Source organism: Perna viridis, chromosome 2 (genome assembly GCF_037379345.1).
Source record: "Perna viridis isolate PV_CMFRI_1.1 ecotype Kerala chromosome 2, ASM3737934v1, whole genome shotgun sequence".
Lineage (NCBI taxonomy): Eukaryota > Metazoa > Mollusca > Bivalvia > Mytilida > Mytilidae > Perna > Perna viridis.
This window is the reverse complement of record NC_142446.1, coordinates 17,938,917-17,966,398: the sequence shown is the minus strand read 5'-3', so window position 1 is coordinate 17,966,398 and position 27,482 is coordinate 17,938,917. Positions and strand designations below refer to the sequence as shown.

Sequence of the window (27,482 nt, the reverse complement as noted above, 5' to 3'; positions counted from 1 at the left end):
TTGTCGATTAAAAACAGTACAATAATCAGTTTGTAAGAGTGTTACATGTCTGCATTTTAATTCTTATCTGTTTATGTGACAGTCTTCTGTATATAACATCACCCTCCTGGACTTTGTTATCTTGAAACTTTCTATTGTCCAGATGCCTGTCTAACCAATGTGATGCATAAATCTAGAAACATCATTGTGTACATTACTCCAGAGATGAATCTTTTCATTGTACTTGTTATTTATTCTGATATATTAAATGGTAAACCACCTGTTTTTATAATGTAACATTAATGAAATGACTACATGTACATGTATATATAAAATCAAAACAATTCGTTACAAACATTGAAATGTAAAAAATATGATACTGTATAAGTAACAAAAACAAGGAGAACATGGACTGTTATAGGAGACTTATTTTATTATACATATTTTAGTGTAAATCAACACTGCCTAGTGCATCCCTCCCCCAAACCTGACTACAAGATGCATTAATAAAACCTATAGATTCCTCAACAAGACATGTCTTCATAATGTCTTTCGAACCTGAATTCCGTATTAATTCATTGTGAATTATAAGGTTATTATGATAATTCAAATCAATGCTCTTACAATTGTCTAAAAGTTTCCTCGAGCTATAGTGGCTTAACTTAGTTCGCTCATGACTTTTTCGAACATGTTGAAACTCATTTGTTCCACATCGATGAGTATATGATGGACTGTTTTGTGACCTGCGATTAAGGCAACAACGTAGTAGGAACTTGAACAGTTTAGAATAACGTTCCTTTAATTTGCCAATGTGTTGTGCATATATGTATGGATCCAGTGCACTGTTAAGAAAGACTAGAGATATTCCGCATAATTTGACTTGATATAAAATTATGGATTCTCCCATTGCTATTTCTATGAAATGTGAAATAATTAATGGTCCCCAGCAAAGTCCCATTAACACAATGACGACTAGGCACATTGTCAAAGCCTTATTATCACGACAGGGAAGAGAAGAACATGAATTACAGTTTTTATCCAGACAAAGAGATCGATGTGATTTACTATTCAGCCGACAAACTTGCGTTTTCAATGCCTTTCTAAGTTCACTATTTTGTCTGTTAACAGTAATTGCAATCATGATATAAGACATAGACACGACACTGAAACTAACAATAATTACAGGAGCGACGAAAAACAAGACGAAATTTTGTCTTTGTGGATTTCCACTGTTAATTATAGCTTGACAAGTTCTCTGGTTAGGATTCCAGTTGTGAGTTACATGGACGGTACCTGCTACACTCAAAGTTAAACTAAGAATCCATATCAGTGTCAGTATTATTGCAGTTCGAGTTAAACTTAGGGTCCCTCTAGCTCGACCTACTACTCGAGCAAGTCTATGAAGAGCTACTGCGACTAGAGTAAGCACTGAAAGCATACCACTTACGGTTCCCATGAAAAGTACACTTCCACAAAACATTTTTGGTACTGGTGGTTCGTTGAATAACAAAAACAAAAAAATAGGAGCCAAAAAAGTGCATGTGATGAAGTCAGCTCCTGTTAAATTCAGTATTAGTACATCGAAATTCGTCCGAATTCTTTTGTTTTTCACTGCAGCATATATTACCATAGCGTTTCCGATACATCCCATTAAAAGAACGAAGATTACCAATACAGTACACACGGTAAGGGATGCTGTGTGTACGGTCCCTATAAATCTTACTGGGGCCACACCAAGCGAACAGTTACTTCCTGTCATAGTCTGAACACTGTTGATAACGTATTGCACATGATTATATCCAGACGATATCATTGCTGTGTAGAACTGGCATCAGCTTTATTCACCATAAAAGTCTGTCTTGAAGCATATTAAATTAATCAGGTTTAAAAGTTAATACAGTCGGTCAATAAATATTTTACTCGCCATCGGCAGTAAAAGATTTAGAAAGCATATAATAAACGGTACAGTATAATATGTGTAGATTTAGTCAGATAAGAAACAATGAGATATGAGCTTTGTACTACCGACGAATTTCCACGCGATTACACCAACACTGTGGACGCTTTAAATGAAAAATATCTCATTTTTCCATGTCACTACACATTATCCATCGCTACACAAGTGTAACATTCTAAAAAATCCCGTAGAACGAGCACAAAACAGCAGTCTCGAACATTAATCACCTAGATTTATTAGATTTTTACTGCACGTCAGCCACTGTCTGTTGGTTCCGTCGTTTAATGGCAGATGTATTTTCACTTTAGTGTGAGTTAAATTATCACTTTCGTTCTGTAAGATTTATCTTAACGTCTATGAAGATAATAACGTAGCTGTATGATGTTATCTGTATAGTAACACCGTTAGACCATCGATCAGTTCTCCCGTCTACAATCTGGTTATCAGAATAATTCTCCACATATACGATCAAAAGGAAGCCTGTCAATAAATTAAAAACTTAGTTGAAATTTACGTACATGTAGATAACTACAGAACCATATGAATGCCGTACCAAAACTGGGTGTCTTTAATGTCTTGTTGCATTTTTAAATCCTTTATAGTTCAAAAGGTGAAATAAACGTCCGCACAATTACTACAGTCTGAATGAATGTCGCTCTAATCATAATGAATTCGCTTATGTGAATACTTTAATAGCGTGATCTGACGGGTAGATGTGACAACCTATTATTATAATCTCTATAACAGAGGAAACCCGATCTGAGCCTAACTCAGTAAAAAGTGCCAGGGACTGGTTAGATTGATTATTTTATATTTGGTTACGGTATGTGACAAAACCCTCGATCTTTTGACGAAAAAGCCCAGTAAGACTTCGAGTGTATTAACTTTTCTGTGTCTTTGTTGCGTTAAATACAGTTTTAATGGATGAGGTATTTCCTAAGGTCTCCCGTAATGACGTGAATACACCATGGATTTAGAACTTGATCTCATCACAATACATTTAAAAGCCATCCTCACAAAATATTTTCTTCATCCACTTGGATCTACCTTTTCAAATCTCAAATAACTTTTATGAAGAAATATTAAACTCGGATAATTCATAACTGAACGCGTTTATTCGGCTCTATAAGATATCCATCGGTTTTCTTATATCAGAATAAATATTTTTTTGGCCACAACACTTCAGTCATTAGCAATTCCTACGTTTCCAAGACCATGCATTCAATAGTTGATCAAATCTCTATCTTTCATATATTTCTGTTCACAAAATTCTTGATGTATGTTAACCCGAATTTTCTTTGTCAATACCAAATACCCCTATTAACAACAAAGCCCGCTGTGATATGTTTATTGAACATTAAGATCCCGACGTCCATTTATCTGCGTAAATTAACTAAACACCTGACAAACAATGATTAAAACGTATTTGTCCCCACATGTCACCAAATCTTTTGTTTGTTTTTCTAACACGCAGCAAACGCAAATGGGGAATAAAATGGCTAAGCTGATGTAAATGTCCCAAATTAATCGGAACTATTTTCTGAAGGTACTCAGAATTATTTTAAGTATTATTACAACGATCGCTCTCCGTAGTGTATATCTAGACAGATTTTTACTTTTCTGATATTATCAATATTTTTTTTGTTTGGATACATTTTTGGGCTTTTGTTTTACACTTAGGCTGTCTTATACAGAATATGAGAATGTTTATTTATTTTTCTTTTAAATTAACAAATGTGGACACAGACTGGTATTGTCCGAGGGGCAAGTATAGACGCAGCCTGGTATTGCCCAAAAGAGCAAATTTGAACAAACATACGTTTTGTCTTGAAAGATTAACTTATGGAACCAAGATTCTAGCGGAAATCAAAGGAATGTCATCCAGGGATAAAAAAAACAGACATATAAAACAGACAAACACAACAATGAACACTGAGAAATTCGGACTTCACTTAAAACTGGGAGCATGGACCAGGTGCATCGGTAGGGTGAACATGTTTGCATCGTCTGGAAAAACTCCATGTTAGTATATATATATACAACGTCTCAGAATGTGACCACTCTATTCACTACACTGCTCCATCGGATCAAATTGATACAGGGAAGATAACGTAAACTTATAGAAGGGTCTGAAAAATTCCCAACGATGTTAGAACTGGCAAATTTGCGAACTCGTACCGCTGTGATATCTATGGCAACACCGCCTGCACAAAGTCCAGCGCCCTAGACCACTCGGCCAGCTAGGCTATATCACATATAGCTTTCGCTGGCCGGGTGATTCCTCCTCGTAGGATTAATCTAGGGCTGTAACTCAGTACACGATGTATGGCAGTACAAATTAATGATGCATGTCACAACAAATCTATATTATACAACGTCTCAGAATGTGACGACTCTATGTACGATGTATGGTAGTACAAGACAGTTCATATAGGTGTTATTATGTAGGATCCTCTATCCTACATAATAACACCTAGATGAACTGTCTTGTACTACCATACATCGTGTACTAAGTTACAGCCTTAGATTAATCCTACGAGGAGGAATCATCCGGCCAGCGAAAGCTATATTTTATATAGCCTAGCTGGCCGAGTGGTCCAGGGCGCTGGACTTAATGCAGGCGATGTTAGATGTCACAGCGGTACGAGTTCGAGTCCCGCGGAGGGAACGACAAAAATTTGCTTCGCATCGTTGGGAATTTTTCAGACCCTGAAATATGCATTATACAATTATTAAATGGGTTGGATGCAATAGACCAGAATATTTGTCCTGAGGTACTGAGAATGATCAAGTGTTCTATTGCACGAGGCCAACGGCCATTCGACCAGGAATAGGAAATTGACCGCTCCATGTTTACGAATTGGCAGACGAGAGTCATATCTACGTTTTTACACACGAGTTTTTTGTGTGTAAATTCCAATTCAATGAAGCGCTTAAAAAAAGTTCAACCAATCAAAAGGCTTAAATAAAGGTAATTATGGGGTCAGTGCAATAGACTCCTCAAGGAGACTACTGCACTGTGCAATAGTACATCGACAGTGCAATAGATCGCCCTGTCCTGAATAAATTTTGAAAATAGAGAAAAATATGTGTATATTTAATAAACAAGACAAAATCTTATTTTTAGGTAATATATATATATATATATATATATATATATATATATATATATATATATATATATATATATATATATATATATATATATTAGTGTGTGTGTATATATATATATATATAAAGGTCTGAAAGTTCTCTCCGCGGGACCCCAACTCGTACCGCCTGCAGTGTAGTGAATAGAGTCGTCACATTCTGAGACGTTTGTATAATATCGATTTGTTGTGACATGCATCATTAATTTGATCCTCTATCCTACTTAACAACATCTAAGTGAACTGTCCCGTACTACCATACATCGTGTACTAAGTTACAGCCCTAGATTAATCCTACGAGGAGGAATCACCCGGCCAGCGAAAGCTATATTTTTATATAGCCTAGCTGGCCGAGTGGTCTAGGGCGCTGGACTTTGTGCAGGCGGTGTTGCCATAGATGTCACAGCGGTACGAGTTCCGCGGAGGGAACGACCAAAATTTTCATTGCAAAGTTGACAGTTCTAACATCGTTGGGAATTTGTCATACCTTTCTATACGTTTACATATCTTCCCTGTATCAATTTGATCCTGTGGAGCAGTGTAGTGAATAGAGTCGTCACATTCTGTGAGACGTATATAAATATATATATATCTGTATCTACCGACATACGTATACCTGATTTGCAGCTGTATAAAATATATCAAGAGGCATTGCCAGTATCACTTGGTTTCAGAACCAACATAACGTGTATGTACGTTCAGCACTTCACAACACTGTCATTAACTTTTCTTTACAATATTTATTTGTATATATATAGACTAATCCTACAATGTAAAAGGTTGGAATTCCGGTCGGTCCTTCATCATACCTCAAGCCAAGTAAGAAAAAAACTTGCCAGACAATCTCTAGCACTGCTGGAGTAATAAGTAGACCATCCGTTTAGGCCTAAAAAAATGTTTCCGGTCACCCTACTGACCCTCCTTCAGACCCCCTACTCAAAAGTTTTATTTGAAATTTTGAAAAAGAAAATAACTAAAAAGTCTGCCGATCGTCTTTCAGAAAAAAAAAGAAAATTGAAAACACACATGCCATGAGTGTGGTCTTGGTAGTAGATAATCCCTTTTGGGATTCGGCATTTGAGATATTTTTTTTGTTTGTTTTGACCACCTCCGTCAAAACAAAAAAATATCTCAAGCGCCGAATCCCATAAGGTATCAGGTTTTGCTAAGTCTATTACATGTTTAGTCTTTGTATAATTGGTTTTCATTGACTCGTTTCATTAAAAAAAATGAAAATAGATCCCTACCTACCGACCCTACAAAATTTTAGAATAGTACTCGGAAACATAATAATACTATTTTTTTTAATCAACTGACTGGCATGCACCAATATCTGTCTTATATGCACGTGACAGTGTCGATTTTATCCCCCAAAGCATTTTGCTGGGTCAAAAATTCTTCAAATGCTGTAGGGCATAACGTGCATATCTCAAATCGGGTCACTATAGGTCACGTGATAATGCATTAATCTTAATAAACTTAATGACTGAACGTGGTCACATGACAACTAATTCCCCCTAATACACAATGACCAACATTCACAGGTTTGACTATCATTCCAAGAAATACCCCCAAAAATTTCTGGTCTGTGCCCTACAGGCAGTAATTTTCTTCGGTAACGTGATAGTACAGATGTGGTCATTAATGTATCTATTATCTCAGCGAGGTCTAAAGTTGGATTTTGGAGCGGTTTGTCCTGGCATGCCCCGGGACTGTGTAAACACTTTAATGATTTATACCGTCCGTGAGAGCCCCAAACGATAGCCAACCCTTCAGTCCGTCATGTATAACACATATGAGTGAAAACCGGGTCTAACAGTATTGAGTATATAGGTTAGCACGAAAACGAAAATTAAACCAGGTATAGGATCAGTCAGCTGATTGTCAGCGTCACTCATATCGTGCAAATGATTAGCTAACAATGTGTTACGAAAGATTTTTTGGGGATTTTAGTGGTTTATATCCAAAAAGACAGTCGAATTATCTCTTAGAAGCTACGATGTTCTAGCTTTATAAGGCACGAAATGAAGGATGTAACGGATATACGGAAAGTGCTATCGTATTCAACTTAATTGTTGTAGTGTTATTTAAAGAATGTCCTTTGTTTGAAGTTTCTAAAATGTACCTCTAAATGGTGACAAATATAGTTGTTAAGAACCCAATTGATCGATTTTGGGAATGTTTCTACTGAAAATTCATTTAAGGAGAATAAATAAGAGGGGGATATCTTTACACTCCCGTTCAAAATTCAAAATTCATCACGTGTATAGAATTCGTCCATATAATGATATCTGACAAGTATGGTCGCTAGAATTGGATGACATAAATCAAAGTACTCATGTACTGCATCAATTTATATCGATCGTTTGAATTTTTACGCCTCAGACAATCGTCAAATTTCAAAAATAGGGTATAAAAGGAAAGTTCGGGGAACGATTTCAAACGTATCTTAACACAAGCTTATTGTTGTAAATGGTTAATATCATATTGAATTCTTACGAAGGCCATTAAAAAAAAAAACGCACACACCAAGATTCACGATGCATCGTTGCAGTGCACCAGTTCGCGTTATATTCAGGTTTGATGTCGGTTTACATGAAACACCTTGATAAATGAACACAAACTCTTTGACATATTGCATATTATAATCGAACTAGAAGGCGTAATACTACCATTTCATGCCTCCATTACTTTCTATGTTAAATTCAGCTATTCATAAGGCTCATAGCAAATTTTACATTAGTACAGATAGTGCTGGAGAGATTTCATTATCATGGGCACCCTTTATCTTAACTCTCATAAAAATGTCAACATACATTTAAGTTATGTGCCTTCTAAGAAAGAACCGTAAAGTTAAAGTAGCCAGATGCAGAAATCACTACTTTCGTTTTGAAATTTAGTCATATCAAGGGCACAGAGTTTTTGTCCAGAATTATTTTACCCAAACTTAGAAAAGAAAATGAAGTTTTAAGACTACTGCTGATTCACTCAGCCTTCAGATGATACTAAGTTTTATATCTCTACTTAACTATGAGAAAAATGAGATACAATCTTAGGACTACTTCATGTCATTTCGAACTACTTTCTTATATGTGCAGGCGAATGGTTCCCGAAACAGGGGTATTATACCTCTAACTACTAGCTGGCCTTTCCCAGTTAATAAATTTTCAAGTCGAAATTCATTTTATCGACTTCTAGGTCGAATCTGTCTGTCAAAGAGTAATCAAGGGAACAAAGATTCTAGCGGGTATCAAAAGAGTGCTATCCAAGGACAAATACCAGAAATGGAAAACAGACACACCAAAACGATACATACAAAGTAACAAAAGTAAAAGCGCAACTAGGATTCCACTAAAAACAGGGAGCGTGGACCAGAGGAACCGGTAGGGTAAGAATCCACTGCTTTTCTAAGAGACAACCGCCGATGTCACGAGGCGGTAACCGTAATAAAAATACACGATACAATGGGTAATACATCAGGATAGTTTCGGGGCTTATACGACCCTTTTGTTAAAAGATTGGCAAAAAATGAGCGGCACATAATAGCCTGGAACAGGACATGTATTCCCTCCCTGGAACCTCTTTCTTTATACAAGTTTCTTGATCGGAACCACTGCCACATTTTTGTAAATACTTAGTATATGGATCCGCCAGAGCCTGCATGAAATATCTGAAAACAGTTCGTCCAGTTGGTACTCAGCATACCTCTTTATATTTTATTTCTATGAACGATGACTATTTATAATCTCGCAGGGTTTTCAATTCTAGTTAAACATCAAAAGCTTTATTATGCGTCTACAGGGATTTATATATTTAACACCTTGGCGTCTTTAACTAAGAATAAAGCATCTATAGGCAATTTTAATATATCGACAGTGAGCGATTGATTTATTCGGATAAACGCATAGAAATAAACAGGTACTGATAAGAGGTTAGAAGTCAACTGCTTTTAATTGAATCATTGTCAATTCAACCAAATAAAATTAGCATATTTAGTTCGCAGTAACAGTTGTTTATTCGGTTTGTTTATTGGCGTAAATAGCATCGAATTAATTATGATGTATTAGAAATACCTATAAAGTGTACCTAACTATCTGCATCTGAACCTTAACGAGGTAAGCCAATGGGACTATTTTCCTGCGGTGGTGCAAGATAATTGCAGATGCTAACAGGCTTTACAAATCTAAAGGCTCTGGCGACTGCTATATCAATTCTGATCTTCGATCTAAATTGATAAAAACCAAAATGTGATTCCACAGGTGCTTTTAATGGAAACTTCGAGTGGCTGCAACCACCCGCTGAGCCATTTGAGCAACACAAAATGTCCTTAAAGGAGGGCATTGAGGTCCTAAACCATTTCAAATTTCAAAACAATGGCACCTGTGTTTTAGGAGGAGTTTATCTTTAAAAACAATAACACTAAAGACAGCAACAACAACAAAAATAAATAAACACCAAAAACACTGCTGTATAAATAAACACTAAAAGCACTGCTATATAAATAACCACTAAAAACACTGCTGTATAAATAAACACCAAAAACACTGCTGTATAAATTAACACCAAAAACACTGCTGTATGACCCATACAGTCTCATGTTTGTCGACGGATCAAAAACAGTTGTATAAATAAACACTAAAAACACTGCTGTATGACCCATGCAGTCTCTTTTTAGTAAGTCATGTTTGTCGACGGATCAAAATTTCCAAAATCAGTTCTGCACAGGTACATAGTTACCAAGTCTGGTAAGAATTTGTTTCATTGTTTCAGAGAAGAAGACTTTTTTTAGAAATAACGACACGAACGTCAAGAAAGTGCAGTTATTCCGACATTGAATTAATCTTGCTGAACTACCTTCTCAGGATGCTTTTTGGAATACTTGCAAAAAAGAAAAAACAAAACAAAACAAAACAAAAAACATACAAAAACAAACAAACAAACTGCTGTTTGACCCCTGTAGTCAATTCTTAATCTCAGTCAGAACTTTTCAAAACTTTTGTTTTTTTAAGATATAAATGCTAAGCAGGACAGTTTTTGAAATACCTATAAATATCTCATGACTTGCTAGGCATCGGCGCTTTGATTAACTTATTATATAAAGTAAGGTGCTCTAGATTTCTCTTAATTATTTTGACTAAACTTGCGATAGGGCATGTTCTAGTTACTGAAGGAAATCTCTAAGTGTACTACAAGAGTACATAATGTTCACTGTTTTTAGTCGCTAATATTGTTAGCGACTTCCTGCACTTCAATTTCCATGCCACGCAATCATTTTTTTGTCAACCAAAACCAAATTACAGGTAAGTGATGACATCACGAAGAACTCTCCTATAAAACATTTTTTTAAAGAACATTACATGTGCAATGTATTTTAACTGACATGCACATATGTGTACTATAGCATAATAAAATGAGTTCAGAAAAGGAGATTATTATATCCTTATTTCCTAAACTTTCTCCACATACTAGTATTATGCCAAAGCTCAAATGTTAAAAATCAAATTTTACCATTTCCAATGGAGAAATAATACTGAGGGAGAATCTTGAGTAATATAAAAACATGCACATATATACAGAAACATGAAAAAAATAATCAGAAGGTTTGTCAAGTTAAGGCCGTGAGGTCTTTAATTTTGAAACGAATGAAAGTTTTAAGTAAATCAATGAGTGCCAAGGCTACATCAGTTTTCAAAGACCCCGATGTAGCAAAAACCTCTTTCAAACTTTTAACTTCTATACTCACAACTGTCAAAGAGGGTCTACAGTCCTACCACAACACCGTAGTGGTATTAATTCAATGTGGATCCTGAAAAATTCGAAAGATCTTTTGGAGACAATCAGTTCAAGACTATTATCTGAATATAATAGCATCAAAACCTATGATTTTTCAACACTGTATACTTCTATTCCCCATACTCAGTTAAAATCCCGACTTAAAAACATTATACATCGTTGTTTTTTCCAAAAAAGATGGTACACCTAGATACAAATATATAGTTCTTGGTAGAGATTCCTCATACTTTGTAAGAAATAATTCCAAATCATCTTCCAAATATACAGAGGAAGATGTTTACAAAATGCTGGAATTTTTAATCGGCAACATATTTGTCCAGTGTGGTGGACGTGTTTTTCAACAAACGGTCGGCATTCCAATGGGAACGAATTGTGCCCCTTTACTAGCTGACCTATTCCTTCACTCTTATGAGGCTGACTTTATAGCTGATCTGATCAGAAAGAAAGAATATTGTTTAGCTAGATCCTTCAATCTCAGTTTCCGCTATATAGATGACGTGTTATCTTTAAACAATCCTAATTTCGGGGATTTGATACATCGCATCTACCCAAAAGAACTTGAGATAAAGGATACTACAGACACTGTGAAGTCAGCCTCATATCTTGACCTACACTTAGAAATCGATGGTAAAGGAAAACTATTGACCAAACTTTACGACAAACGTGATGACTTTTCATTCAGAATTGTCAACTTTTCTTTCATCTATGGCAACATCCCTTCGGCTCCTGCGTATGGAGTGTTCATATCACAACTCATACGTTATGCCAGAGCTTGCCGAAACTACGCAGACCTTTTGTATCGCGCTAGAACTCTAACAAATAAGCTTCTGGAACAGGGTTATGTTGCTACAAGATTGGAGTCATCACAACAGAAGTTTTATGGTCGTCACCATGAAATCGTGGATCGTTATGGTGTATCCATCAGCACCATGAAAACTGATTTATTCAACGGGTCATAGTTTCCCTTTCCTCGTTTGTCTACCCCGGACTTGACTTTTTATGAGCAACTCGGCGTGTGTTTCTAGAAAAGCAGAGGTGCACCTGGTCCATGCTCCCAATTTTTTTGTGGAGTCCGAGTTGCTCATTTACTTTTGTTACTTTGTATGTATGATTTTAGTTACTTTATGTTCTTTGTTGTGTATGTCTGTTTTCCATGTCTGGTCTTTGTCCCTGGATTACATTCTTTTGATTACCGCTATAACCTTGGTTCCCTTGATTACTCTTTAATATTTTATTCGTGTTTATTCATGTATTTTGATTTCAAAAGCCAGTTAACCCTTTTAAGAGTTGTCAGTACATGCAGTCTGACATATACATATATATCAAAAGTAAAAATCGTTGGAGCTCCTCGGGGATGTACTTACATGTACACTGTACTTTTACGTGTACAAAATATCTGTATAATGTACAGTGTCCGAAACTTCATGTTACAGTAATGGGCAGCTAATTGAACTAACTTAACAGATTCCTCCATGCCAAGTGTTTGACAACAAAAAGTCGAAAAAATAAATATACATGACACACGCGTACGTGTATGGAACATAAACTCCTTAACGATTTGTACATAAAGGTCCTATTTTCCCTTGGACCCCAAGTTTTTCCACCAGCAAAATGTGAAGAAATATGGACCATATCCAACTTGTGTTCTTAATAAAATGTAATTTGAAGAATTTACCTACCTCCTACCTTTTTATGAAAATTTTTTCATTGAAAAAAAATATTCAACAATTTGACAAAAATATCGATTTCAGAACCGCTTTTGAAAAACCAAAACCCAAACCTCATATTATTTGTGTATATATATAGTGGTCTATAGGGCGCAGGACTTCGTACAGGCGGTGTTGCCATTGATGTAACAGCGGTACGAGTTCGAGTCCCGCGGAGGGAACGACCAAAAATTTGCATCGCGAATTTGACAGTTCTAACATCGTTGGGAATTTTTCAGACCCTTCTATAAGTTTACGTCAATTTGATCCGATAGAGCAGTGTAGCGAATAGAGTCGTCACATTCTGAGACGTTTGTATAATATTGATTTGCTGTGACATGCATCATTAATTTGATCCTCTATCCTACATAATAACACCTAGATGAACTGTCTTGTACTACCATACATCGTGTACTAAGTTACAGCCCTAGATTAATCCTACGAGGAGGAATGACCCGGCCAGCGAAAGCTATATTTTATAGCCTAGCTGGCCGAGTGGTCTAGGGCGCTGGACTTAGTGCAGGCGGTGTTGCCATAGATGTCACAGCGGTACTTCGCAAATTTGACAGTTCTAACATCGTTGGGAATTTTTCAGACCCTTCTATAAGTTTACGTTATCTTCCCTGTATCAATTTGATCCGATGGAGCAGTGTAGCGAATAGAGTCAGAAAATAGCTTGCCAGACAACCTCAAATGTTACCTGTCACACTTCAGACCCCCTACCCAATTTTTTTATTTGAAATACTTGTTATTAATATCAAGAATCAATTGTAACACACATGCCGTGGGTGAGCTATTGGTCGTGGATAATTCCTTTTGGGATTCGGCCGTGAACTAAGTCAATTACATGTTTAGTCTTCACATATTTGGTTTTCATTGTATTCTGAGTTTGGTGTCACTATAATGACTTATTTCAATTCAAAAAATTTAAATAAAAATAAATCCCTACCTACCGTCCCTACAAAATTTTAGAAGAATGGTGATCGGAAACATAACATTATTCGGCCTTGTAGATTTCTCATCAATTGACTTGCAAGCACCAATAAGTTGACTTACCTACCCGTCTTACATGCACTGGAAAGTGTTGATTTTAACCCCAAAAAGTATTTTGCTGAGTCAAAGATTCAGCAAATGCTGTAGGCTGTACAATATATACCGTACAGATCACAAATTGGGTCACGAGGTCACGGATCGATATTAAATCACGTGCTATTGCATTTAATGAATTTAATGAATGAACGTGATCACATGACAACTAATTGACCAGAGTACACCATGACATACTATCAGGGGTATGACTATGCCCGGGGACTGTGTAAATGCGTCGATGCTTTACACCGTTCGTGAGAGACCCCAAATGATAGCAAAGGGCGTTAAGAAACCCCTCAGTCCGTCATGTATGACAAATACCATATATGAGTGCAAACCGGGTCTAACTGTATTGAGTATATATGTTAGCAAGAAAACGAAAATTAAACCAAGTATGGGAACTGTCTGGTGATGGTCAGCGTCACTCATATCGTGCAAATGATTGGCTAACAATGTGTTACGAAATATTTTTCGGAATTTTAGTGGTTTATATCTACAAAGACAGTCGAATTATCTGCTAGAAGGTGTAAAACCACTATTAAAAGTCCCATTACTTTCTATGTTGAATTAAGCAATTTTCAAGGACCCAATCTTTTTTTAAAATTTGTTAAAATAAACTCTAACAGGTTTTATTATAGAGGGGACCCTTTAATGACTCTCTCATAAAATTTGCAGCATACCTTTAATGGCTTCTAAGAAAGAACATTGAAGTGAAAGTATAAAATACTTCTTTCCTTTTGGAAATTTGACAAATCAATGGGATGAAGATCTAGACTCTAACAAATTATTCTCTATATCAGAGTTCAAAACTGTTGTATTCAGTGTATACCTGACATGATAAGCTTTCAGATGATACCAAGTTTGCATATACTGGCTAAATCACAAAAAATATACAATGCATCCTAGGACCTACTTTGTTTTTTCACGGACTACTTTCTGGTATGTGCAGGCGACTGGTTCCCCTTAATAGTGGTATTATACCTAGAAGCAACGATGTCTTAGCTTTATCATGCACGAAATGAAGGATGTAACGGATATACGGAAGGTGCTATCTTTTTCAACGTTATTGTTATAGTGTTATTTAACAAGAAATTCTCTCGATCTACAAGAATTATTTCAAAATTCGAATATTTGCTAATGAGAAAACCTTTAAACGAGGGAATAGTGTAAGGCTTACTTGAATAACAGTCACCATTTTAACTTAGGATTCGTTATATTAGTCCAAATGTCAATTATCGTGGACGTGTTTATCAACCGCATGTATGCGATAAGCACCGCTTTGGAAGCAACGGGTTTACCAGGTTATATCAATTTACTTTTTCCGATGTTGAAGACACTCCATACACTGAACTGTTTGTACCTGTATCAACCTTATTGTACAATCTTCCTATATAGTTTTTTTTTTCTTTCATGGACTATAAATTATACAATCAATATTGTCCATAAAACAGTGATGTTCATACAGATTTCCGAGATAAAATGCATAATTGCAGTATGGGTCATTTCAAGTTTTTTTTAATATACATTTTTAAAAAGTTTTATTAAAAGTACGATAAAATAATATTGGAGAAAATGTCCTGCTGTGGAAATTCATTCACATTACACCATTGTCTACAAAAAATTCAGACCATACAGAGTTTTTTTGTTGTTTTGTTTTGTTTATTTTTTATTTTTTATTTTTTTTTATTTTTGGGGGGTGAGGGTCTAGGGGCGTACACGAATTACCGTGACCTACTTTAATAAAAAAGGTCACTTCATCTTCTTTATAGCAACAATTCATTGTAGTAGGTTCTATATCAAGTTCACTCAATTATACCAATAGGATTTATGATAGCATCGTAGCCTTTAAAACGGTTGGTGTTTAGGAGGCGTGGGTCTTAGGACCGAAGCCGTTTTTTAATTAAGCACCGCACTGATAACAACGGATTTACCCGGATTTAAAGGGATAAGTTCAAATATCTTATAACCAATAACCAGATATAATATGATGAAGCTCATTAAAAGAATCTCTCCTCCACAAACCGCCTCACTTGGACTTAAATAGACAATACAAACAGTAAAAATGTGATTGGAGAGGATGGAATAATTATTGTTTATTCTTTTTTGTGTGCATTTTTAAAAATTTTGCGTTCAAGTCAATAGAAATAAGAGTTCTATCTCGGTAAATCATGTATAATAATTGTATACCTTTGTTTAGATATATACTGAACAGGACGTTGTTATGCTGATGCCAGTGATGGGTCTTTTTCTAAAATGTCGTAGAAGGAAAATGGAACATGAAATATTGTCGATGTGTAGAGCACTTACTGACATTTTAGTCTTTTAAAAACATTCGAAAAAGACCCATTCCCGAGTTCGCATAACAATTTGTCATTATGGTGAACCCTAAAGAAAGAAATGAATTTACATTTCCTTCATATATATTTTAATTTCAAAAGCATCATTTACTAAATGTAGACAAAGCTTTTGCATCAGGGGTACCGATTTCACATTTACTAAGTTTTTTCATCGTTACAAAATATGATAGCACTTGCAGATTTTTTATTAAAAATAGTATTGCTCGCCCATTTTTTTGGTGTTTTTTTTTTTTGGAAATACAGTCTATAATACACATTCTTTTAAACAAAATCCAATGAATTCATAAACTTCCATTAATAGATTTATTCGGATGTGATTTACAAATCAATGTCTATTCTTTAAACCTTGCTCTCATAAATACAGATATTCTACCCCTAATTGCAATCAAATGTAAAAAACTAAGTCATCTTTGGTATTGCACTACATTAAATCTTACCTATTACTACTCCAAATACACTCCAATGGAACTGTAGTGACTGAATATTTCTAATATTGGTAATTTTGAAGGTATTGTCATTCTTTAATGTTTTGGGCTAGCTTTCAGTGACTGCGAGCGATCTCTTTTTGTCTATATTATTCGACGAAGGAGAGTTGGGTATATTACTGAGTGCATTTTATTTATGAGTTTTAGTTAATTCTGACCTTACATTAAAGGAGGTGGTTAAAAGGCCTTACAAAACTAGTTTAACTTCACCGCAGGCATATGCTTTGCCAGAGTCAGGTAATGTTGGTCTTTACTGTGTTATTGTGTCATTATTTGACCTCATAGTTTATTTTCAAGAAGTATCATCGTTCTATGACCATGGATTTTATTACTTTTGTTAGCAGAACAACAAAATATTGAGGAATTATGCTAGTAACACAACAACAATAATAATGTAAGCATAGAAAGGGCTGAAAGCGATGTTAGAACTGTCAAATTTGCGAAGCACATTTTTGGTCGTTCCCTCCGTGGGACTCGACCTCATACCGCTGTGACATCTATGGCATCGGAGGTGACGACCAACAATAGCCTAGCTGGCCGAGTGGTCTAGGGCGCTGGACTTTGTGCAGGCGGTGTTGCAAGATGTCACAGTGGTTTGAGTTCGAATCCCGCGGAGGGAACGACCAAAAATGTGCTTCGCACATTTGACAGTTCTAACATCGTTGGGAATTTTTCGGACCTTCTATGCATACGTTATCTTCCTTGTATCAATTTAATCCGATGGAGCACTGTAACGAATAGATTGATTGTTGGGGTTTTACGTCCGAGCAGCAATATTTCAGCTATATTCAGACGATGAAATGCATGATAAAATGAACATGAAATGAAAGATGGGATGGGACACAAGGATATTAAGGTCGACAAATTTTGATTGCCACAAGATAAAATGGGAGGGATGGGTAGGGTCGGGCAATTTAGCCTTCTGTGGCGTAGCGCAAATGTTCCTACTCCTATCGAATACCACGGTAGGGTTCTTTAACGCGCAAGGAACGTGGCATCTTTCCCAACACGGTGCACCACTATGGTTTGCGGTCACGTTTTCCGTATTATAGCCTGACAACTCCAGCATGTAACACGCCAGGGGTACCCCATTCCACCACTTGGGGCACACATCCCAGTTGCTCTGTGGACAGAGCGCCTACACCCAGCTAGGTTTCTGAGCACTATTTAGTCGCCTTTTACAAGCTTAGAGCTACTGCAGGCCTATTCTTTTGACACCCGGACCTGCACGGGGTGTAGCGAATAGTCTCCGCACATTCTGAGACGTTGTGTAATATTGATTTGTTGTGACATTTATCATTAATATGATCCTCTATCCTACATAATAACACCTAGATGAACTGTCCCGTACAATACATTGTGTACTAAGTTACAGCCCTAGATTAATCCTACGAGGAGGAAAGACCCGGCCAGCGAAAGCTACATTTTATATAGCATAGCTGGCCGAGTGGTCTAGGGCGCTGGACTTTGTGCAGGCGGTGTTGCCATAAATGTCACAGCGGTACGAGTTGGAGTCCCGCGGAGGGAACGACCAAAAATTTGCTTCGCAAATTTGAGTTTATAACAACGATGGGAATTTTTCAGACACTTCTATAAGTTTACATTACCTTCCCTGTATTAATTTGATCCGATGGAGCAGTGTAGCGAATATAGTCGTCACATTCTGAGACGTTGTATACATATATATATAATTTTAAATGACGGTCTCAGATTGTTATATATTTACAACCGCTATGATTAAATAAAATAATGAAAAATAATAATAATTAAGAAATGTTCTCTGGCTATATTACAGTTGTGAATATGCAAATATACATATACAACGAAACCTGTCTAAACCGGATCCCTTTCGGACTTTAAGGTTGTTCGGTTCAGGAAGGAGTTCAGTTTATTCAGGTTAAAATACATTGAAATTGACACAAAGGGTCTTCAAGAAGTATCTTGTTAAGACAGGTTTTCGGATTATCAAGGGTTCGGTTTAGGCAGGTTTCACTGTATATAAAAATAACCAATTACAAGGCCTTTCCGACGACCTTATTTAAATTTACCCAAAAGCCACGGTTCAACATGGCCGCCGTCGGACAATGAAAATTATTTATAAAAATAGCCTAAAAATCGTAAAAAATAGGAGAAAGATCATAAAGACTTGATTTTATTTCTTAAAGAAAACCTACACGTAAGGAATAGCGCTGAGCAGACCTTCTAGACCCTAGGTTTACAGAGCAAAATCGTTTCATCCTTATTTATTGACATACTGATCCATCGTACTTTACGGGTATTCATACTATATATATATAGAAGGGTATTCCGAGGTCTCTCAAACATTTCTCCATGCCAAGAAATACCCCTAAAAATTTCTGGTCTGCCCCCTACAGGCACTAATTATCTTTGGTAACGTGATAGTACAGATGTGGTCATTCATGTATCTATTATCTCAGCGGTGTGTAATTTGGATTTTGGAGCGGTTTGTCTTGGCATGTCTTGAAAACTACATAGGCAGGTGCTGAAGGGATGTTGTCACAGATGAAAGGAAAGTTGACAATACGGAATGAAAAGGTATCGCGTTTGTCGTATAGTTTGATCAATAGTATTCCTTTTTTCATAGATCTGAAAATGTATATCAAGATTTGCGGCTGACTTCACATTGTTTCTGTAGTATCCTTTATCTCAAGTTCTTTTGGGTAGATGCAATGTAAAAAATCCTTATAACTAGGACTGTTTGTCGATAATACGTCATCTATATAGCGAAAACTGAGATTAAAGGATTTAGCTAAATGATGTTCCATCTTTTGGATCAGTCCTGCTATAAAGTTAAAATATTATTTCGGTGTATATATAAAGAAAGATAACCCAGACACTTGAATTATATTAAAAAATTAACAATACAAAATAATGTTGTCAGTATTCTTACGAACAGGGCTGCATCATACAGCTATAGTGTTATCTTCATGCTCAGGGATCAAAGTCAAACTCTACGAATGGTCCATTGTTTAATAAAGTATCTTTTGTAAACCTTAATAAAATTTTTAAATGAAATTTTCGTTCGGAAATAAATATATTCTGAAACATATACATCTAGTGCAGGGCAACTGACCACTGATTTGAAGATAACTGCTTCATTTTAAAGAAATTCACGATTTTTTTCAACCGATACAAGAAACTTGTGTACTTGTAAAGGATTAATACGTGCGGGTATCTCTCACCCTTTGTTTTACGGTAATATTCTACACACAGCACAGAAAGCACGATACTTACCAATAAGTTAACTAAACCGTTAAATAGGCTCTTTTGATATTGTCTTATCGAGTTTATCGTTTGTTGAGTCCTTATTGTATGGCTTATGATGTGCCGGATTGACTTTATACATACGATGGTGACGTGACTTTTTGTAGGTTTAAACTTGTCTGGAGCTGGCATGTCAGTTAACTGCTAGTAGCTCGTAGTCTGTACATTTGTTTAATTTATATAATGCAAAATTTCTTTATTTCCATTGTAACAAGGGACTCAATCCGTTTTGAACTGATTTTAGGTGTTTTTAATTGTGTAATATTTTTTTTTCCACAACAGTGGCCAAATTTTAAGGGGAGGGGTTGTGTCTACGCCAAAGTACTTTAACCCAGCCGCATTTCATGCACCTGTCCCAAGTCAGGAATTTCTGGCCTCTGTATGTCTTATTTCGTTTTCACCTTTACTTTTATGTTACTTGAGTATATAGGTGCAACTCTTTCGCAGTACCTGTGTATAATGTTTTGGAGCCGGCTGCAGCCTGCCCTGTGGCTCGAGGGTTTCCGCGTCGTTCATTGAATATCAATGGGTGGACTTTGGCTGACATTTTCATCCCGGTGGGGTTGTTGTCTCTGGCATATTCACTACACCTATTCTCGTTATATTTGATATTTTATCTGCATTTCTGTCTTTAAATCTGATTTCAATATCAAAATATATGTTGTTTGTAAAAAACATTTAGGAATTATAAAATATTTTCCCAAAACATGTGCTTTTGTGTTGAATGACACATCAATATTTCAGAGCTCCATTTAATGTACAATTAAAATGCCTTAGCACGGAGACCGGATAGTGGCATCAAATTGTGTGCGCTCAAAATTGCTATATTGCGAGCACAAAATAATTACTGATTGTGCATAAAGAGGCAAAAATACTACTACATGTTATTCATTATCTGGGAAGCTGCGCAATGGGCAGTGGTTATAGGACTAAAATGCACAGATTGGGTTTCAGTCGCACAGGTACTAAAGTTGTTAAAATGTGTAGACGAAAATATTTTTAGAGAATTGCGCTTTAAAACTATGATAATTCAAACAAACAAATAAAAATTTGAATTTTTCAATTTACCTTAAAAACTATGTAAATTTTGTTTTATTTGGAGCCTTTTCTGTCGTATAAAACGAGCGTTTAAAATATTGAACACATATTTTCGTTGTAGCAGCGTGTGTTTAGAATGTAGGGAGTACACATTTGTCGATTTAATTTTTTGTACAGACTGTAGCGGTGATTTGAGGAGTTTATTGTTGTTAAAAATGTATTAAATGACATGTACTAGCGTTGAAATGTTCAAAATATCAACAACTTTTTTTTATTCTGTTAGGTTACATTTTCAAGCATATAAAACGCGAATCGGATTTGACAATAAAATCTTATACAAGTGGCAGCCGAGGAAAATGATACTACATTGTATTTAATTAATAAAAACGTCCTTTGGGGTTGTTCCGGAAAGGTATGGTGAACCATTAGAGTAGTAATTAAAACCGAACCGTACGTAAATTATTGTACACGTAGAAGGCGAAAACATGTATTCCTTAACTGTGTAACGGGCAAGAAATCGTTTGTACAAAATATCTTATTCAGTTAATACATGGTTACATCATATCATAACAGTTCATAAAGCCCCAATCCCGCCAATTTTAATTATAGGAAAATTATGAAAACAGTGAACTTTTTATATCTGTCTTAAAATCAAAGTGCTGAGGCACTGAGTCAAGGAAGATCTCATAAATATTCATGTAACCGAAATGCAAGCTAAAAAAACGATAAAAAACTTAATAATTTTAAAGAGAACCATCTGTTTTAATGAAATGCATATTAATACTGCTTGTTTATTAATGCATTTAAGGATCTTCTTTTCTTTTATTGTTTTTGGTATTTCTGACTGTGTACGTTTAGTCCTCAAATTACTTGACACTTTACACCTAAACCAGCATTTCTTCAAAAATATGATCTCCACTGTGAATCACTCACTATCAATATCATATGGATTTTCAAAGTAAGAAAAAATCCACACTTTGAAATTTCGGGTTGGAGATGCATGAAGTAGAATTGAATCCTGTGGACCAGGGGAGCTAGGTTGACCAAGGACCTAATCTAAAGGGAGAAATGAGCAAAAAACTTCTCCTTGTTTGTGCTCTCTTTGACAGTGATTGTAATAGATTAAATGAACAAATATGTCAATATTGTTAGTTTTCAAACAGAATTTACTAAAGCTTGTCCTTATCATTGTTGTCTAGATTAGGCCCCGAGTTGAAAATGTCAAGACTATACACTTTTTTACAATAAATAATTACCTTTCTCTAGATATTTTCAATTCAAGCATGGATACAAACTCTTGTTATCAAAACTACTATGCAGTTTAAAAATCTTAAAACTAAAAAACTTTGGTTGTACCTCATATCTTTTAACAATTTAAGATTCCAATCAAGATGAAAAGTCAAGGATAAAGAGATGTAGTGAATAAGGAAGTATTTTGTCTTTCTTTATAACAAATGCACTTTGAATATAAATCCATCTTTTCTACTTTCCAAAACAAAAATGTTACTAGTGAACCTATACCCCATGAGTACCACTTTTTATGATGAATCATTATTGCGCTAAAGCAGAGTGTTTTATACCTGTCTGCCTTCAATAATGTATGTGCATTTCTTTCATTTTTTTCTGCATGATTGTTTCATCGATATGTATTATATTATAATACAAGTAACTCTTATGTTTTGCCAACAAATAAGTGCTACGAAATCAGACTTCATATTAGTAGTTTTTATTAAGATTGATTGATTGATTGTTGGGGTTTAACGTCCGAGCAGCAATATTTCAGCTATATTCAGACGATTTTATTAAGAGATGTTGACATGTACCAGCACAAAACTAGTTCATTTTGCTTTTGCTTTCTTCTCGCTACATCTAGTGAAACTTTAAAAAAGATTACCACTGAACAGAAATCAAGGAAAAGATGATAACAGTACCTTTGATAATTGCAAAATGTAAATGCATGAAAATATACATGTGTTTTAGCCACATCATATGGAGGTACAGAAACCTTCTCCTGATGAGAAATATTCTTACATGTACATATAATTGTGTGCAAAATCAGGCAAAAATAGAGGTTGGGCGGTTATCAGTGTCCCAGGTTTTTACTGGTTTTTAAGCCACCTAGTCAGTACTGATTAAAATTTTGCGAACAGTATTTCTGGAGCATCATAATTTCTGTCCTACATTATAAAAAATAATACAATAAATATATATTATATTTTAGTGTTCTGAAATGTTATTCTTAAAATATCTCTATCAGCTGTCTTAATTAAGAAAAAATAAACATTTCTTTCTCTAAAATAACTCAAATTTATCTTAAATAAAACATGACAAACTTTACAAAAATGTAGTACAGTGTACTTCATGAGCACATCTTTGTTTCATTAACTGTTAATAACATGTAACATAAGTAAGAGTAGAATAGGTTACTTTTCACCTGACTGACAGGTGGTCATTGGAAACTGGAAAGTTTACTAATGATATTGCTTTAGGGCTTCCCCCATGTATGGTTTCTAGTTACCTGATGATTTAAAATGATGTCTGGGCCCCCCATTTCAAAATATCTGGATCCATCCCTGTATGTTGATTTATTTATGAGCAATTAATGTCACACTGTAAAGTAAATAACAAATCTGATACATGTATTATTATATTACAAATATCATAATTTCATGTATGAAATCTTCAATTAATACTGTACTGGATATGCCAGTAACCATAGTTAGAGTACATGCACATGTATTTTTGAATTTTTCAGTATAAATTTCCTGTTCACAGACATACAAATGTAAACTGCAAATTTTGCTAAGACATATGACAACTGTTGGACACTAGCAATGTTTACAGTAGACCTATCACCAGTTCTGAAAATTTTAAATCATTGTGTACATTGGAAGTATATGAACAAACTTATGTACACCTTCACTTACCTAATACATTGTACATAAATGTCCCTGAAAATCAGCTCTTAGGAAAGGTCTACTTTTGGGTGCCTTGATATCCATCATATTTTCAATCCACTTTCACGGACATAGAATTTCTAACCTAATTGACTGTGCCCTTCACGTGTCATGAAAATCCTGTATCTAACGTTAAGATCTGCATTCTAAATGTATGTCTTGACAATGCACTAAAAAGAACCATATTGATAAGCAATTATGACTTACATGTATATGGATATAATACACATGTACATTCCATACTGACTATTACATGCCAAAATCTGTATCACATACGGTATCAACACAAGACTCCTATGTCAACTCACTTAGAGCTATTGGTCGCGGGGTGATATAGGTCGAAGATTGATACCCCATCAGATACAGAGTTTGGCATGTCATGTTCATCAAACATATATTTTAATTATACTTCAAGTGTGTTCTGTGTAGGGTGTGATATAAGGTATGTAATATAGGTCTAGGGGTGTGATATATGGTATGCCATATAGGTCTAGGGGTGTGATATATGGTATGCCATATAGGTCTAGGGGTGTGATATTTGGTATGCCATATAGGTCTAGGAGTGTGATATAGGGTATGCCATATAGGTCTAAGGGTGTGATATTTGGTATGCCATATAGGTCTAGGGGTGTGATATTTGGTATGCCATATAGGTCTAGGAGTGTGATATAGGGTATGCCATATAGGTCTAGGGGTGTGATATAGGGTATGCCATATAGGTCTAGGGGTGTGATATTTGGTATGCCATATAGGTCTACGGGTGTGATATATGGTATGCCATATAGGTCTAGGGGTGTGATATTTGGTATGCCATATAGGTCTAGGGGTGTGATATAGGGTATGCCATATAGGTCTAGGGGTGTGATATATGGTATGCCATATAGGTCTAGGGGTGTGATATAGGGTATGCCATATAGGTCTAGGGGTGTGATATAGGGTATGCCATATAGGTCTAGGGGTGTGATATTTGGTATGCCATATAGGTCTAGGGGTGTGATATTTGGTATGCCATATAGGTCTAGGGGTGTGATATTTGGTATGCCATATAGGTCTAGGAGTGTGATATAGGGTATGCCATATAGGTCTAGGGGTGTGATATTTGGTATGCCATATAGGTCTAGGGTTGTGATATTTGGTATGCCATATAAGTCTAGGGGTGTGATATAGGGTATGCCATATAGGTCTAGGGGTTGTGGTATATGGTATGCCATATAGGTCTAGGAGTGTGATATAGGGTATGCCATATAGGTCTAGGAGTGTGATATAGGGTATGCCATATAGGTCTAGGGGTGTGATATAGGGTATGCCATATAGGTCTAGGGGTGTGATATTTGGTATGCCATATAGGTCTAGGGGTGTGATATATGGTATGCCATATAGGTCTAGGGGTGTGATATTTGGTATGCCATATAGGTCTAGGGGTGTGATATAGGGTATGCCATATAGGTCTAGGGGTGTGATATAGGGTATGCTATATATATGTAGGTCTAGGGGAGTGATATGTAGTATATGATGTGCATATTATGTATGACTAAGGGTGCGATATAGTCCAGCGGTATACGTATATGTAGGTCTAGGGAAGTGATATGCAGTATATGATGGGCATATTATGTATGACTAAGGGTGCGATATAGTCCATGATTCAAATGTTTTTTTTTCTAGTTTAAATACTTCATATTGTTTGCTACATGTACATTTGTATGTTTATTCATATACATGTAAACATTGCTTGCATTTTAAATTCCTGGGATCAAATCAAACACACATGATACACATTTGTATATAGGATTTACATGTATTTAACAATACAATGTGTGTAAAATATAGAACAACTTGAAAACTCTTAGCATATGTAAAAATATTTTTTATCAAAATTGTTCACAAAAATACCTGTAATTTTCAAACACTACAACACTTTCTCAAACCTGCAGGACCCATCTGGCAGAGGCGGATCCACACTTTGAAAATGAAGGGTGGCAGCTTGGGTTCCTCAGAAAAAGGGGGTGCTAGGACATTATTTGCCATTTTTGTCAATTCTACACATGAAAATTATAATTTTCCCATAGAAAGGAGGAATGCCACCCCCCCCCCACACACACACCCTCACTTTAATCATAAACATTAAAACTATACCTACGTTTTTGGTACATCACAAAAACGTACATTGCAGCTCCGAAAATCCGTTATTAGAATCCGTTATTAGAAGCTCCCGACATTCGTAATATATTTTTACAGTCATGATAGTAGTCTATATTTAACTCCTTGGTAAGATTGACAAACAATTAACACTTTCAAACCTACAGTGCCCATCTTGTAATGGTAGACATTAAAAATATACTAACAACTCAAAGAGTGTACATTGTAGGTAAAAAAAATCCGTCATTAAAAACTTCCGACATGTTCTTGTGAATGTTTGACCGGGTTGCTCGAATAACCAAAAATCTCGGTGTTAACCGAAAACCAGATTGAAAGTCCGAAAACCTCAATAAAACACGTTTTTGAGTGGTATAATTGTTCACTGTGTTATTTAAACAGGCTTGCAAATATTTTTTTTATTAGTATTCCAGCACTTTCTAGATACCTAACGAAAGTCTGTAATAATCAATATGGCGTTAGTACTTTGGAATTAGTCACTGGTCCTTCCGACGACATATTGTTTTCGGTTATTGGAGGTACCGTGTCATAATACTTCCATCTCTTACGAAAAATAAAGCATCACATATTGATCGGCGGCGGAACGATCTACCAACGTAAATTTGCAAGGTGAAAAAGGGGGGGGTAAAGAGAACAGATCGCGGAATATTTAGGGAGTTCTATGTGGCAATATCCACTTCCTGTTGAATCCCACTTGCCGACGATCTCTAAGTCAAGTTCAGGCTATAAACAGCATTCCTTGACAAAAACAGAATCATAAATAATATTCCATCTTGTTGCAGTGAAAATGTATCAAAAATAGTACACAACCCAAATCAGATAAGAAAAGCAATAGGTTTTATCCCTATATAACTCGCTACAATATGCTGCGTTTGCTCACTACATATTGAAAGTATCTCCCTACGACCGTTATTTTTTTTCGTTCAAAATTTTCCTAATTCTGTCAATAAAATTAATCCATCACACGTTAGTCTTATATTTATTATGATATAACTCTATTTGCATGTTTGAAATCGTATATATATATTGGATTACTTTATTATCTCATAAGACCGCACAAAATATTTTTCTTGGAATGCCCCTAAAAGTCCTCCATGTCCTGAATGTTGATTTAAATAAAATAAATAAAACCTAATGGATTAAAACAATACAAAACAGATTAATACACACACACAAAAACAAACAAATTGTTCAATGAACAACGCACAAATAAGATACAGTTTTAAGATTATAAAGTTGTTGTTTAAAGACATAGTTACATAGTTTTAAACACCGTTTAAGATGCATACCTCGTGATCTGGAATTGTTTTTTTTTTTCAATTTAGACAGAAAATCAAGAGGTCAAAGTCGGGGATATATTCACATAAAGTTTATATAAAGGTATTTATTTCTTTTTTTTTATTTTTATGATTCACTAGTTCAATCGGAAATTATATAGAAAGAAACTGACGACTTTTTATTCTTTTACTTTTTCATTACCATAAACACATATTTTTTTACTTTGTTATTACTATACACACATATTTTTTTACT

The 27,482-nt window shown here is 35.5% G+C and overlaps 1 protein-coding gene across 1 annotated transcript; it reads right to left on the bottom strand.

Annotated features, from left to right (window-relative positions):
- Positions 1-389: 389 nt before the first annotated feature.
- Positions 390-26,066, bottom strand: LOC148623886 (putative G protein-coupled receptor 75). The gene is made up of 3 exons (XM_088566177.1): positions 25,933-26,066; positions 23,766-23,965; positions 390-2,416 (listed from the first exon to the last, which is right to left on the bottom strand). Exon 3 carries the CDS (start codon positions 1,790-1,792, stop codon positions 425-427), a length of 1,368 nt encoding a protein of 455 aa, XP_088422303.1. The 5' UTR covers positions 1,793-2,416; positions 23,766-23,965; positions 25,933-26,066; the 3' UTR covers positions 390-424.
- Between the last annotated feature and the right edge of the window lie 1,416 nt (positions 26,067-27,482).

What these genes read in the sequence shown, in the direction of transcription:
- LOC148623886 (XM_088566177.1), bottom strand. Translation starts at nt 1,792, where the DNA reads ATGATATCGTCTGGATATAATCATGTGCAATACGTTATCAACAGTGTT.